The sequence below is a fragment of the Dermacentor albipictus genome, chromosome 6, assembly GCF_038994185.2.
Source record: "Dermacentor albipictus isolate Rhodes 1998 colony chromosome 6, USDA_Dalb.pri_finalv2, whole genome shotgun sequence".
In the NCBI taxonomy this organism is placed as follows: domain Eukaryota; kingdom Metazoa; phylum Arthropoda; class Arachnida; order Ixodida; family Ixodidae; genus Dermacentor; species Dermacentor albipictus.
In genome coordinates, this window is record NC_091826.1 from 29,528,283 (window position 1) to 29,542,018 (window position 13,736).

A 13,736-nucleotide genomic window follows, 5' to 3' on the forward strand; every position below is an offset into this window, starting at 1 on the left:
TCCCCATAGCTGGTGATGCGCGTTGAAGTCACCTGTGATAACCCAGGGGCCATTGTTCATCAGTAATATTTTCTTGAGTCGTTCGCCGTCAAAGTGACCCGCTGGGGATATATAGGCTCCAATTAGTGTGAATGACACATCTTTCTTTTGGATATTCAGGCAGACATATTGGTTGTCGTCATGAGGCTCTACCGCGTTAGCGACATATGTAAAGTCCGTGCGGATGTAGATGATTACTTTCGTGCTCGCGCCGCATGTGGACGAGACGAAAGATTCGTAACCGGACAGTCTGAGTGGTGTTGACGTATTTGGCTCGCAAATGACCAGTATGGGAAAGCGATGTGTAAAAATGAATTGGCGAAAGTCTGCTATGCGGGTCCTTAGACCCCTAGCATTCCACTGAAAGATCGACGCACCTTTAACTTCAGTGCGGAAGGGGACTGTTGGTCGAGCCATGATGCTTAAACGATGCTAGCAAGCACTGGATTTAGTGCATCCAGTATTTGCAGAGCACTTCGAGCTGCTGGGGTTTGCAGTTTGTTCAGTATGATGCGCATTGTATTAATTAGCGATTGCAGCATATCAGCCACCTGCTTGTCTTGGTCGCACAAATCACGGACAGTAGACTTCGGGGTTTGTCCAGCAAAATTTTGCTGTGATTCTGTCGGTGGATGCTGTCGTTTCGGTAGAGCCGGCCAAGAGTCTGCAGGTGTGGTCGTCTCAGTTGCCTTGTTCTTCGCGGTCCTTGCGACAGTGTCTGGCCCGGGCGGCAGAGGAGGAGGAGGTGTTGTAGGAAGTGGCATGCGCGTCGCAGAGACAACAGCCTTCCTTGAGGGGCGCCGGCGACGGGAACGTCGCTTCCTGACTTTTTCGGCGGCTTCGCGATGAGATGAGTGATCTCTCGCCATCTCTTTCAAGATAGCCATTTCCTTCCTAATAAGCGGGCATTTCCTCGAGGAAGCTTCGTGTGACCCTCCGCAGTTTGAACACTTCATCACAGTCGCGCCACATTTATCTGCAGCGTGGGGCTCGGCGCAACGGGGGCATGCTGCCTGATTTTCGCAGACGCTGCTCACGTGTCCCAGTCTCATGCATTTGCGGCACTGAAGAGGTTTCGCAATGAAAGGCCGCACTGCGTGTCTGAAGTGTCCCACCTTAACATGCGAGGGTATATATTTACCCTTGAATGCAATCTTCACGCAGCGTGAACTGCCTAGCCGCTTAACATCAACAATGACCTCATCATTGGCTGGCTTGATAAGAATCGGCAAGTCGTTATTAAGGATGGCGACGTCTACGTCGTAGATAACGCCACTGACTACGTCAGATCCCAGAGGGATGTAAGAGCGCACCTGAATGCCATCGATGTCCGTTACGCTGCGTAGAGTGCTCAGAGCAGCCGCATGTTGGACATCAACCGCCAGTAGATTTTTCCGAGTGTTGACTCGGATGTCCGATATTTCATTTGGCACCAGGGCTTCCAGTGACATCGACACAGATTGCCTGTTGAGTAGCTTCATGTTGACGTTGGGAAGCAGGGGCACAAAGATGATGGTATTGGCGTCCGGCCTCTGTGTCTGTCTCACTGTTTGCGTGCTTGACGATGAGGACGTCCTGGTGTTTCTTCTCTTCGCTCTGCGGCTCTGCACCAGCTGGAAGTCGTCATCGGAAGTGTCCTCACTGCTGAGAGAGTAGACATGGGTGTCCTCACTGTCGCTGTCGCTCTGCTGACCGTTTCGCTTCCTGGAGGCGGCCGCCGCTGACGTCGCCGTCGCCGGCAGACGTGCGGGGTCGTCCACTTCCATCACAACCGAGCAGGGAGCGAGGACCAGCGGATGAACTTAGAATTTCACAGAAATAAACTGGAGCAAGGAAGAACAGCTCTGTGTCAAAAACAGAGATATAAACAGAATGTATATGACGTGGCTATTCCGATTGCTCTGAAGGCAAGTGAACATTCGGCTGAGGCGGGTTTTCTCTGGCCCCAATCTCTACAGGACTCCGCATCGCGGTAGGTACCAGTCGGATGGTACCAGAAGTCCTAAATGGTGTGATCACATGGCAGGGCGCACAGCAAGTGTCAAAACACGCATACTGTGGTCCACCGTTAAAGGGAACGCTCCATTGCGCTGTATTCGCTTTGTTACCAACCTAGCTGAAAGTGTCCGCGGAAAGCATGTAAATACACTGCATAGGTGTATGTGATGGTCCCAGTGCCACCAACCTTTTGTCATCTGCTGCATTGCCGGGTGACTGATATTACGCTTGGCAGAAGGGAAAATTCGCACATACTCGACGGTCACGTGCTCCCCCCCCCCTCCCCAATCGTGGATCGCACTGTCGATTAAGTGGGTGTAAAAAGGCAGGCCTATATGATTTCTGCGGTGCTCCATCTTGGATGTGGGCCTCTACGGTGCACCCACTGTAGGCTATGCAGAGAGTGAGCTAAATTCCTTCTTTGTTTTTTTTTTTCGACCGTTCAGCGCTAGGTGCTCAACAAGAGCATGCCATGGTGATCCCTTTCGTTGGCACCAACAAGATTGTTGAGGGAAAAAAATGAGTAGTGAAAAAGAATGTATCACGCCCATTTGCTTTTAATTATATGTGTTGAAGGAGTTCATCCATGAAGCTATGGTTTGGATAATCTCGCATATTCTCTCTCTCTCTCTTTCTATTTCTCTGCTGTTACAGCTGTAATAGCAAAGAAGCGAATGCAACCGGAAACAATGATTTCATACGTTCACAATAGCGCAGTAGAAGAAGCAAAATATAACATTTGTAGGTCCGTTTTTTTTTGCATATTGCACAATGCCATCGCAAAGACGGGGAATGCGGGAGATGGAAATTCAAGACGATGAGCAAAACGTGAACAAGGTGAATGCAGGCGCCAACGTTTCGACAAGTGGACTTGTCTTCTTCAAGGCCTTGAAGAAGACAAGTCAAGTTGTCGAAACGTTGGCTCCTGCATTCACGCTGTTCACGTTTTGCTCATCGACATTGCCATCGCGTATCTCAAATTGGATATTCCTCAGTCGAGTGTTGACAGCAAAGTAGCGACATATAGAAGATCAGAATGTCGGCCAGCGTGGTACTTAACTGAGCATTAATAACAATATAGTGCTAACCTGCATTGTGAGCCTTTTCAGTTGTGCGTTGCGGCGGACGGTTTCAATGTCGCCGACGGCCAAGCCAATCTGGAAAAGACAAGTGCATCTATTATAGCAGGAAAACCAAATACTGCCACGGTGCCTGTTTCGATGGCACACAAGTTTGTCGTTGGAGGCTTCGGGCTGGGGTGGCCCTGACACCCGCGGTCACTTAATTGCGCCTGGGGATGTGCAAGTGACAAACCTAAAACGTCTTCTAAGTGCCCGACACCCGTGTTCAAGGCGGACGGTCGTTATCTCTTGTGGCTGTGTCTTGGCACTGAGGACATTAGGCACAAGAATGTTACGGAAGCCAAGCTAAAGCCCAATGTCCCAGAATGACTTTACCCGTTGGGTAACTGAGTAAGTGCGCGAATTCATTGCTGCAGTGCCTGCATCAAACAGGGATGCAGCATTTGTTTGCCGCCTCTGGCTATCTTTTTGCACATATCCCTAGCGGCAAGCACCCCCCCCCCCCAAAAAAAAAAAACAAAAAAACAAAGGAAAAGTGCTCCTAGTGCAACAATATGGTCGATCGGGCTAGTCTGTTGATTTGCACATTGAAAACTTTTTCAGCGTTTCAATATAAGTCTAAAGTTTTAGCTCCTGTTGTTTCAGTCGTGTACTGTTTGTTATTGCGCTTAAAAGTTTTCAAGGTGATCGTTATGTTTTAGAAAATAGAGTGAATACAAATCACGTAAGCTTGGGATACGTATCCTGAAGTCTCTTAGTTATATACATGAATTATTTGCTCACAGATAGAGTACTCGTAAAAATGCGTCAACTAAATTAAGAGTAGCAAGTGTTCTTGAGGCTGAAACGAAGAGTCGAGGCAGCTTACCATGCTACACCTTATTCTGCACGAAAGAGGGGATGAGCGCACGGACTTTGCGATGAAAGGCCAACCCCCGCAGAAATGGTCGAAAGAGTCAAAGAAAGTTACCTATTCACTTTGAAGGTGTGGATGAAAAAACGTGGACTAGTTCATTTATTTTTGTCGTGCCTTCCCTAGTGATTGTCGAGCGAGCCGACTTCTCGAAATACGCACACGAGTTCAGAGCCTAACGCTGCCTAGAGCGGCAACGCCGAGTAACAAAATTCTTAGCAACAGCCGAGTAAGACAAAGGACAGGCGCTAAGAAAGATGCCGGACAGGATTAGCGCCTGTCCTGTGTCTTTCTCGGCTGTTGTGCGTGTCTTCCAGGGCGCTTATTTCCCGTCGATCTGCGATGCACCATCTAGCGCGTATGCAGGTGTTGTTAATCTCAGTGTTAGTATAGTGGCTTTTGTCCATTTGCTCATTCGTCAGTTTTGTACACACGAGTGTCAAAAATTGCTATTTCGTCTCTACAGAATGAAATGAACACTCTATGATACGATAAGGAAGATAATAAGGTTCTCACGAGCAGGTTCATGAGTAAGATAGGCATGAGCACGATGAAGACTACGAGGAACCAGGTGGCGGCCACGATCTGGTACCAGGCCGACGACTCCAGGGCGCGCATCGGACGCAGGTACGTGCCCAGGAAGTCCAGCTCCCCGAGCATCATGGTTCCGACGCGAACCAGGGATATCAGCGGGTTGTGGAAACCCTTGTCGCTCATGTTCTGCGCGTACAGAAGGAACGTCCTGTTAGACGTGCAAAAGGCATATAATAACTGAGCGCACTCGAGTGGGAAATTTAGTTTGTGAAAGACGTTCGGTTTACATGTGTCTTCGTCGCAATCAGAGTTACCATCCCGTGTGACACAATTAAGGAAATCACGTGGTCGAATGTTCCACGCAACACCATCTCGTGAGGTAAATCATTGTTAGGAAAGAAGCAGGTGAGTAAAAACGCAATGACGTTGCGATACGCATACATATCCCTAGTTTTAAATCTGTTGATTGTGGTAATGACTGCTAGGACAGGGAAAAAGGGATCTGTGTGTATATTGAAACGTCATTTTCTTTTTACTGTGGTCAGTGACATCACACGTAACACGCAATGAAGTGACGTCACCGAGACTTAGCTGTTCAGCCTTGACCCTTCGCTGCGGTTCCCAGTAAGCCTCAAGACCAACACCCCACTAGACGCTCTCCCAGACCGTTTAAGCTTCAAGTCAGTAAAGCTTGCACCGTGTAACGTAAATTACGTCATCTCAGTGAACACAATAAGGCACGACTGAAGCTTCTGTAGGGTACTGATATTGTCTCATTGAGTCTTCGCTACGTAACCGTGGATGCAGCAGTAAAAGGTCCTTCGCAGTCTTCTAAACTGTTTAAACAACCTGCTCAGCACTGCGGTGTGCCGCTCACAGTGCAACCCCCCTGCGATTAGTGGGGCAGCTTAAAATCAAGCTTGGCAATGTGGCGCACGTAAGCTGTCCGTTTCGTCCTTGCCGCTGAAGAGATTTCGCATCTGATCGGCAATTGCGACCAGCGCCAATCGGAATATGATTGTAGGAAGACAAAAGTGCGATGGAAGCTTCACTTTACGCTACGATTTTACGCCACAGGGGTTGGACAGACATCATTCCATTGGACGTAAAGCCCCATATTTGGGGTTCCGAATGCGTAATAAAATAACTTGAGCGATTAATTTGACGCCACTTATTTCGGCCTACACGGCAATATTGAAATGCAGAAACATAGCACTAGACTTTTATGATAATTCCTAACTTTTTCTCATAAACATGTGCCGTTAAGTTGGTAACTATGAAAGTAAAGAATGCAAATAGATTGCTTTGGTTTTCCTTGAAATGATGCCCGGCTCGTCAGATAATTAATCTGTAGTGATGTGATTTGAGGTGCTTCGGTAAGCCTTAAAGAAAGCTTTCGAAGTAAAAAAAATACACACGCTCTCTATATATATTTTTCCTCTGTGTTACCATGACCTGTTCGCGCTTGTGCTATTCTTCTACTATTACCTTTGTTGTGCTGTTTGTTATTTTCCTGTGATGCGTGGAAGCACTTCAATAGTGCTTCAGTACTTCGTTATACACTTGATTTCAGAGTTTTGTAACACTATTACTTCTTTTTTCGTTCTCGGTAGTTTTCATATGTAAGATATTGGGATAGGTGACCTTTTCGGAGGCTAAACTTATCATTTTACAGCTAAATATCAAGAAATGTAAGAAGTCCACCATCGCCAAGCCCTGGAAGTACCAAACTGATGCTGCTCATGCGGGCGTTTTAAGTCCACTTATAATCAATTTAATGTGCTTACCAAATAAAGTGATGACTTTATTTTAGAAATGACATAATGACGGCAAAAATTATCACGCTAAGCTAGATGGGATGAGAACACGCCCGAATTGCGCTCAGTGCTGTTGGAGCCTATTCGAGGACAACCGCTAGCCACAGCGCAAATGTATTCACATTAGGCCACTAAGAAATACCGAGGCCACCTGCTTGGGTCTCAGCTGAAATGAAATGTCATTCAGAACAATATTCACGCGTCTGTATCATAGACGTCAACAGGTTAATCTGTATAGTCGCTGCGTGTGAAAGGGGTTCGCCAGCATGTCACTTCGTTTGGAAACATACCTGATAGAGCATGCACGACTGCAGTAAATAACGGTAGGTGGCGTAAAACCATGGCGTGTGCTAGCGAAAGCTGCTTAGCTGCTATACAGCCAAATTACATGTACTGTGTATCAGTCGTCATCGATCGCATCGTACCATTTGGTACGGTACCTCATACCATTTCCTGGCGCTCTTTGGTCATTACTGGCCCTTGCTCCCAAACACTCCATACATATTGATCATCATCAACTGGTTCAACGAATTCTCTTTGCTTTATCGCGCTGTTGCTAGCTGTGGAAGATGTCGCACTTTTTCCCCGGTGCCGTTCCAAGTGCACGTGCTTTTTTAAATAATAAAAACAACAAAGTGAGATATATGGAGTGCCAGGTGTGGTCTACGCCTAAGGCCAAGCGTTCACAAATTACGCGCATGCTCACCATTGCTCGCATTGTGATGTTTCCTGTGTAGGGGTCAACGACCGGCGTTTTCACATTGATCTGTAGGAAGGTAAGAAAACAGTTTCTCCTGGAAATTCTAGAACCTGCAGTGCAAAAACCGCAAGCTTCCAGTTGGCACAGTCCAGAAATATAAACCAACATACTGAACGCGAGGAGCCGAGCTCGAAGTGATGCAATAAGGAGGGATTACAGAATTTGTACCACCGTGAACGGTCAAGGGGAAAGAGTGCGCTGTATATTGTGCATTAGCACGTGCTGCAGGCATTAGAGGGTGTGCCTAAAAGAGCACTGAAATTATATTTTCGTCTTTTGCTTCCCTTGCGTTATATAAGTGTCCCAGACTTCAAAAACGGAGAAAAGGTACTGAGAAGCCTCCCAACGTCATAAACAATTTACTGTATTAGTTACGGTACGAGTCGGCTTCGATTTTGTTTCCGAAGAAGGCGTTAGGACGCTGAAGTTTTTCACATGGGAGCAGAATATCGCGGTGTGTTTGTCTCACTTGGTCGTCTGCTAGCTGCCTCTCGCTGCGCTGCCCGCCTTGGCCGCATAGCAGACGACCTAACGAGATCAAGCGATTGCGAAAGCGTCGCGATGTTCTCTTCCTACGTGACCTTCTTCTGCGTCGTGACCTCCCGAAACGTACACCTCCAGCGAAGCGACACCGAAGACGGTTCGTAGAAAATATATACAAAATTTTGCAGGGAGCTCTGTGGTTTGGCAGTATTTGGCGAATGTTTATGAAGTCTAGGGCCTTCATCTAACGCAAAAGAAAAGTTCAAAAGGTCTTGGCAGTACTCTTTTAAGCCATGAAGTTTCTGACATTGGTTGGCGTCAAGGAAGAAGACAACGCTTCGAACGCATACTCACGTCAATTTTGGCGAGGAGAATATGGAAGCTCAAGCCGAAGGCAATTATTAGAACGGAGAAGACGAACATGACCTTTAGTAAAGTGGACAATATTTCTAGGAACATGACGACGTAAAGGCCGATCCGGTTGAACCTGAAGAAGAAGGAGGCAACAGGAAGCGCAGGAATTATGACACATGGAGAGCAGAGATCGCAAACACAATTATCTCTCTGCTAACTTGCCGGAAGGGGCGACAAGCAATAAACGCGTCCTCAGCTTCTTTTATCCACACAAACGTCCACGTATGATTTTTGCTACGTCGAGTTTGATGTCCCCTCAAAACTCCGTTTAAAGCATCAAAAATTTAACGCAGTACCAAGTAGCATTTTTGATACGCTGGATGACATAGAGAGAATAAAGGGCAAAGGAAAAACTTGAAAGGATAATGCGGTTTGCTACCCTACACTGAAAAAGGGGGAGGGTGAACTAAGAAGATAAGAAAGCAGAAAGAGAGAAATGAAGAGGGACACATGACAATTACAGCACCCGCCATGGCTGCTTAGCAGCTGTGGTGTTGGGCTGCTAAAAACGAGGTAGCGGGATCGAGCCCCCGCCAAGGCAACCGCATTTTAGTGGAACGGAAATGTAAAAACGCCAGTGTACTTAGATTTAGGTGCACGCTAAGGAGCCCCACGGGACCTCAGTTATTACGGAGTCCGCCACTACAGCGCGCCTCATAACCAGAGCGTGGTTTTGGCATGCAAAATCCCATAATTTCATTAAACAATCACAGCCAGTCATTATTATCGCATAACTACAAGCACCTGTTTAGACTACAGCCGATTGTGCAGGCTTGTTGGCCTTAAAGAAAAAGCGGAGCCCAATGAGGGCACTGATGCGTTTCAACGTCAACGCTGGGGCGACATTTCAGTCTTGGCTAGTACAGCAAGCAAACTTCTAATTAATTACCCACCATGCAAATTAGGGCGTTGCTACAATAACATGCCATTATTTTTTTTTATTCGAATGTACTCCAGTAGCGAAATGTAAAAGTAAACAAACTATCCAAATTTTTTTATTGAATTGAATTCTGGGGGCTTGTTGCCGAAACTACAATTTGCTTTTGAGAAGCGCCTTAGTGGAGGACTCCGGATTAATTTTGACCACCAGGAGATCTTCAAGGAGCCCTCAAAACGCCGGGAATGAGAGTTATGGCATTTAGCCCCTATCTAAATGTGGCCGCTACGACCGAGATATCTCATTTGATCTTCACGTGGGGCGCCCCTAGATTGTAGGGCTAAATTACACTTATTCGCCCATCGATAACATGTTCGTGCCATGCTGCACATGAACAAGATTACTTATCTTTCAGAAAGCAAAATAACACAATACGAGCAGACCTAAATGCTAAATAATGCTAGCTGAGATCTCATTCGCCAAACAGCTCATCTGGATAATGGTGGTTGGCAACTGTATATCCTACCAGACCTGTGAATTACTTTAGAAGTAAACATGTAACATGACAAATATGTTAAGCAGGTACTAATGTGGCTGGCTGAAGTAATCCAAAATCAAAAAGGGGGGTTGATAGATGGAGTAGCACACGTGGTATAAATGTTATAAACAGGGATAAGGTTCCTAAGAAAGGCTGGTCAACGTTTCAATAGGAGGACCTAACTTCGTCAGAGAGAAAGCTCCGACGAAGGTAGGTTTTCCTATGAAACGATGGCCAGCCTTTGTGAGGCACCTTGTACCTGTGTATAACCTTTGTACATCGCTGAATTAGTTTTGACTGACAGAGCACCCTTCTTATAGCTTCAATTTGCATTTATTCGGCGGGGAAAGAAGCTTTAGTATCAGTTCTAAAAAAGGTACGCTCAGCATCCGGATGAGAATTTCGCGTACAAATTACATAACCGGTAACATCGGTCCAATTTAGCAGGTTTGACTTCACGCATCTGTGATTGTTTCGTGCCGACCGAAGTAAACAAACACAATAAAAAAAATTGAGGTTAACTCTCGAATCGTTTTGCAAAGCGATTCAATGTTTTTTTTTATTGTTATGTTGTTATGTTGTTGTTATGTTATGTTATTGTTGTTTTTTATTGTTATGTAATTCACTCGAACCGTGCAGATAATGATAATTTATCGGACGCCACAGAAGAGTGCGTAAACTTCAAGCGAATGTCTGCACTCGCATTGAGTTCATGTATGATCGGTGTGTTGTCACACTCAACTTACTATAGCACTGGCATGTTGGCAATTTGAAAGAAGGCTGCTTAGGCTAACTCTTACTTTTCTGTATAGGGTCAGTTTAACGTCGGATAAGCACGTTATCGAATAACAAGGCCGTAATTCTCTGATTACACGCACATATGCTGCGGTAGTTCGCGCTGGTACGCAAGTCTGACCATGCCCTCAACAACTTTTGAATGACAGCTCGGTCGTAACAAACCGCCGCTTTGCCGAGAACGAGAAAATGTCTAGCAGAAGCCTTCTCACCTTTGCAGGTAGAGCAGATAGTTGAACCACGCTAAGAACACGGCCAATGCCGCCATGATGTACTGATTGCTTCGATCAACCACCATCGTCGATAGGTGGCCGGCAGCCATCAGACCGCCGGAAATGTAGAGTGTCCATTCCAAGACGTTCATGATGTCCAAGAAGTACTTGGCTCGCTGAAAATGAACATGGCAACAGATGCAGTTAGGGCAGAAATAAATATTGATGCCAAATGTTGATCGCAGAACAACAATCGGCCCAAATTTTTTTAATGTAACATTGTACTGTTATTATTATTCTTGATTTTTTATTATAAGAAAAAGAATGTTGATGGCGGCAATGTTAAGAACTCCGTGACTATGAAGGCCAGAGCCTTAAGTGGATCATTGCAATGGCTCATGCACGAAAATATCGGTGTCCACTCCAGCGATGCAAAATTTCAGTGATGCATAGCCCCTATCCCCCATCCCCAGTGTAGGGTAGCAAACCGGAGACTCATATCTGGTTAACCTCCCTGCCTTTCCTCTTCATTCTCTCTCTCTCTTCAGTGATGCAAGCATATCACCGTCAGGAATGGCTCATACCCATGTAAACAAGCAAAGAGGCTGAATATAAATGAAAAACAAAGAACGAAGGAAATGCACAATGACCGAAAGAAATAATGAAAGAAAGAACGAAAGAAAGAACGGAAGGACATTTATGTAGTGCCTCTGGTGCTCGCATGTGTCGTTGAGAAGGTCGACCTACAATGCCACATGTTTACTTCGCACTGCGGTTCGTTATGTCTTGCAAGAGGTCTGACGCCTCCGATCACCTAATGCATTAATTTAATGCATTAACCTAATGCATTAACTTAATGCATTACCACGTGTGGAGCAGCCTCTCGCTTTTACGCATTACAGGAGTTCAACATGCCGCCAAACTTTTTCTGAGTGGCTGTTAAAGCTCGCAAAATACTTGTAGCGATATTCCATTATCTCCGATAGAATGTACGAAACCTTTTCAATGGCTTCGTGTTCTGCAGTTGCTACTTATGCATGTTCATAGGAACATGTACCTATATAGTTTGTTTCCTATGGGAAGTAAACAATGTCATATTTTTCACAAACAGACTACGTTGTATTTTTGTCAGTGAGTACTTGTAACAGGTAATAAAAAAAACGGAAATTGAACAATTGTACTAAGTATTGGGTTGGAACGCTCTGTACTAAAACAACTTATTCGCAGCAATGTTCTCGTAGACATCTTGTTACTGCTGGTTGTATATAAAATCTTAGACTTCAAAATTTTCACTTCCGTTTTGGCATCTTACTAATGAACGTGCGGGGTGGCCGACCGGTCGAAGGGGGTGTTGTGAAAGTGACAGCATATAATTTTACGGACATTGCGAAGTCTCCTGATGTACATGTATATCGAATGCAACATCAGTCAATACCCGATTGCATACGCGGCTATCTATAAATGTAAATATACAGCAATACAGTGCAGCTATATTACCGCATTTAGTCCTCTTCCTGAGATTATTTACCCCTTTCTTTTACCTCCGTGTGTCTTTTGTAGAGTCAAACGATTCGCAATGCTTCATCGAAGTGTATTTTGGAACGGAAGTGAAAAGTTATTAATGGATTAGTAGCATTCTCGAGAGTAAGCACCAAAGACCGTTCCTTTTTAAGTTCACCGTAGTTGTCAAGAGTAACGGTCACTTCGACGGACAGAAAAAGTAACACTTACCTGTTGATACATCTGGTAAAACTCCTTAACAATGTTCAGCCCAACAAATGCCAGGACAATCACAGACGTCAAGGCGACCATGGTGGCCTGTGTGTTGTGCGAAATGAAATGACATTAGTAACAGTCACAATCTGCATTGCAGGCAAGTCTAGCAAGAGTCAACTGAACACGTTTAAGAACGCTCTTTATCGTGTTGCCGTCGCGTTTTAGCACTACTCGACATGTATCTTCGTATGGACAGTTGGGCGCGCACCTAAAATAATACCTCTTATACAAAAAAAGCAAAACGAAATATCCACCTGGTTGTATAAAAAGCAGCATAAGAGCATTTGCTGTATTGTCTTATGAGTTAAGCAGAACGCAGCCAGAAGAGAACGAGTAGACGGCGCTATTTCCAACTCAAAGAAGATTATTAAGGAACCAGAGTTAGTTGCGCATGCCGTTCCTTGGTGATAGTTGCTTGGAACAAGTTAATTGTGCCATTTCAATAAAGTCATTTCAGTTGCGAGTAGGGACATAGCTCATCTTCTTAATAATGAGTTTAACTTGGTACTTAAGAGGTTACGAATAAAGTTGGAAATAGTGGAAACTTGGTTTCTTCAGTGCCCAATTAGTCAATGTGTTAATGTGCAGAAAAGAGTTGGGTTAGGGAAGCTTGGGAAGGACGTTGCTTCGTACATTTACAGTCATATAGCAGAAATACCTCTACCGACCTTCGGAATTAGAAGATACCGTGTTTCAGCAGGAATTATGAGCAACTCTGCGTAATGAACGTTCAGCAGTTGAGTGTACAAGACTTTTATTCCTACTACTGCAAGTCCATTATATTGCAACCTTTTTAAGATTTAGTGATGAGATATACAACAATTCACCGTCATTTAAGTATCCTTACGTGATTTGAATGCCAAAGCATGATGAGTTCTTTAAGTTACCACCTGACTTTTAAAGCTCTACCTTAATCCACCGTAATGCAATTGAATTCACCTTAACCCACCCTAATCCACGTTAATCCCCCTTAACTCACTTTAATCCATTCTAATCCACCTTATTCCACTCAAATCCACGTTAAACCACTTTATTTCACTGTAACACACTTTAATCTAGCGCAATACACTTTTGGAAGTGGGCCAGGTCATTTTTTCGGTGTGGGCCACGGCGTCTATGCAATGCCGTGGCCGTTCACCGCGGGATTTCGCACTGCCAGCCGCAGCAGGTCCAGCGCCGGGAACGTAACGTCATCACTAGGTCACGTGGGTTTTTATACCATCAGTTGTTAACGCCGGACGAACGCCGGACTTTTCGTTTCACGGGTCATATAATTAGGCTTTCGTTTCAGTAATGGTGCTTACAGTGGAAGGATGGGCGAATGCGGTGGCGAGCTCCTTTGACGTGACTTGCGTGAAATTCTCCCTGTCTGTTGTCTCAGCCATGAGCTGCACGGCGTTCGTCGTCAAGAAAGCCAAGAACACGGTATATACGGCGAGGTTTAATATATGAAAATACATTCCGTACGAGTTCCTGAAAGGCAATAAAAAATTACTGG

At 45.2% G+C, this 13,736-nt stretch overlaps 2 protein-coding genes across 3 annotated transcripts in view; one reads left to right on the forward strand and one right to left on the reverse strand.

Moving 5' to 3' along the window:
• LOC135905109 (GILT-like protein 1) overlaps positions 1-13,736 on the forward strand; it is a 213,445-nt gene that overhangs the window by 38,144 nt on the left and 161,565 nt on the right. The window lies entirely within an intron of this gene.
• TrpA1 (Transient receptor potential cation channel A1) overlaps positions 1-13,736 on the reverse strand; it is a 143,620-nt gene that overhangs the window by 14,674 nt on the left and 115,210 nt on the right. Inside the window, exons 17-23 of one of the 2 annotated variants that reach the window (XM_065436092.1) lie at positions 13,543-13,711; positions 12,194-12,280; positions 10,463-10,638; positions 7,981-8,113; positions 7,090-7,149; positions 4,549-4,752; positions 3,126-3,194 (exon numbers count right to left, since the gene is read on the reverse strand). In XM_065436092.1, coding sequence (XP_065292164.1) covers positions 3,126-3,194; positions 4,549-4,752; positions 7,090-7,149; positions 7,981-8,113; positions 10,463-10,638; positions 12,194-12,280; positions 13,543-13,711 — 898 coding nt within the window. The remainder of the gene's footprint in view (positions 1-3,125; positions 3,195-4,548; positions 4,753-7,089; positions 7,150-7,980; positions 8,114-10,462; positions 10,639-12,193; positions 12,281-13,542; positions 13,712-13,736) is intronic. The other variant, XM_065436093.1, reaches the window with a different exon arrangement.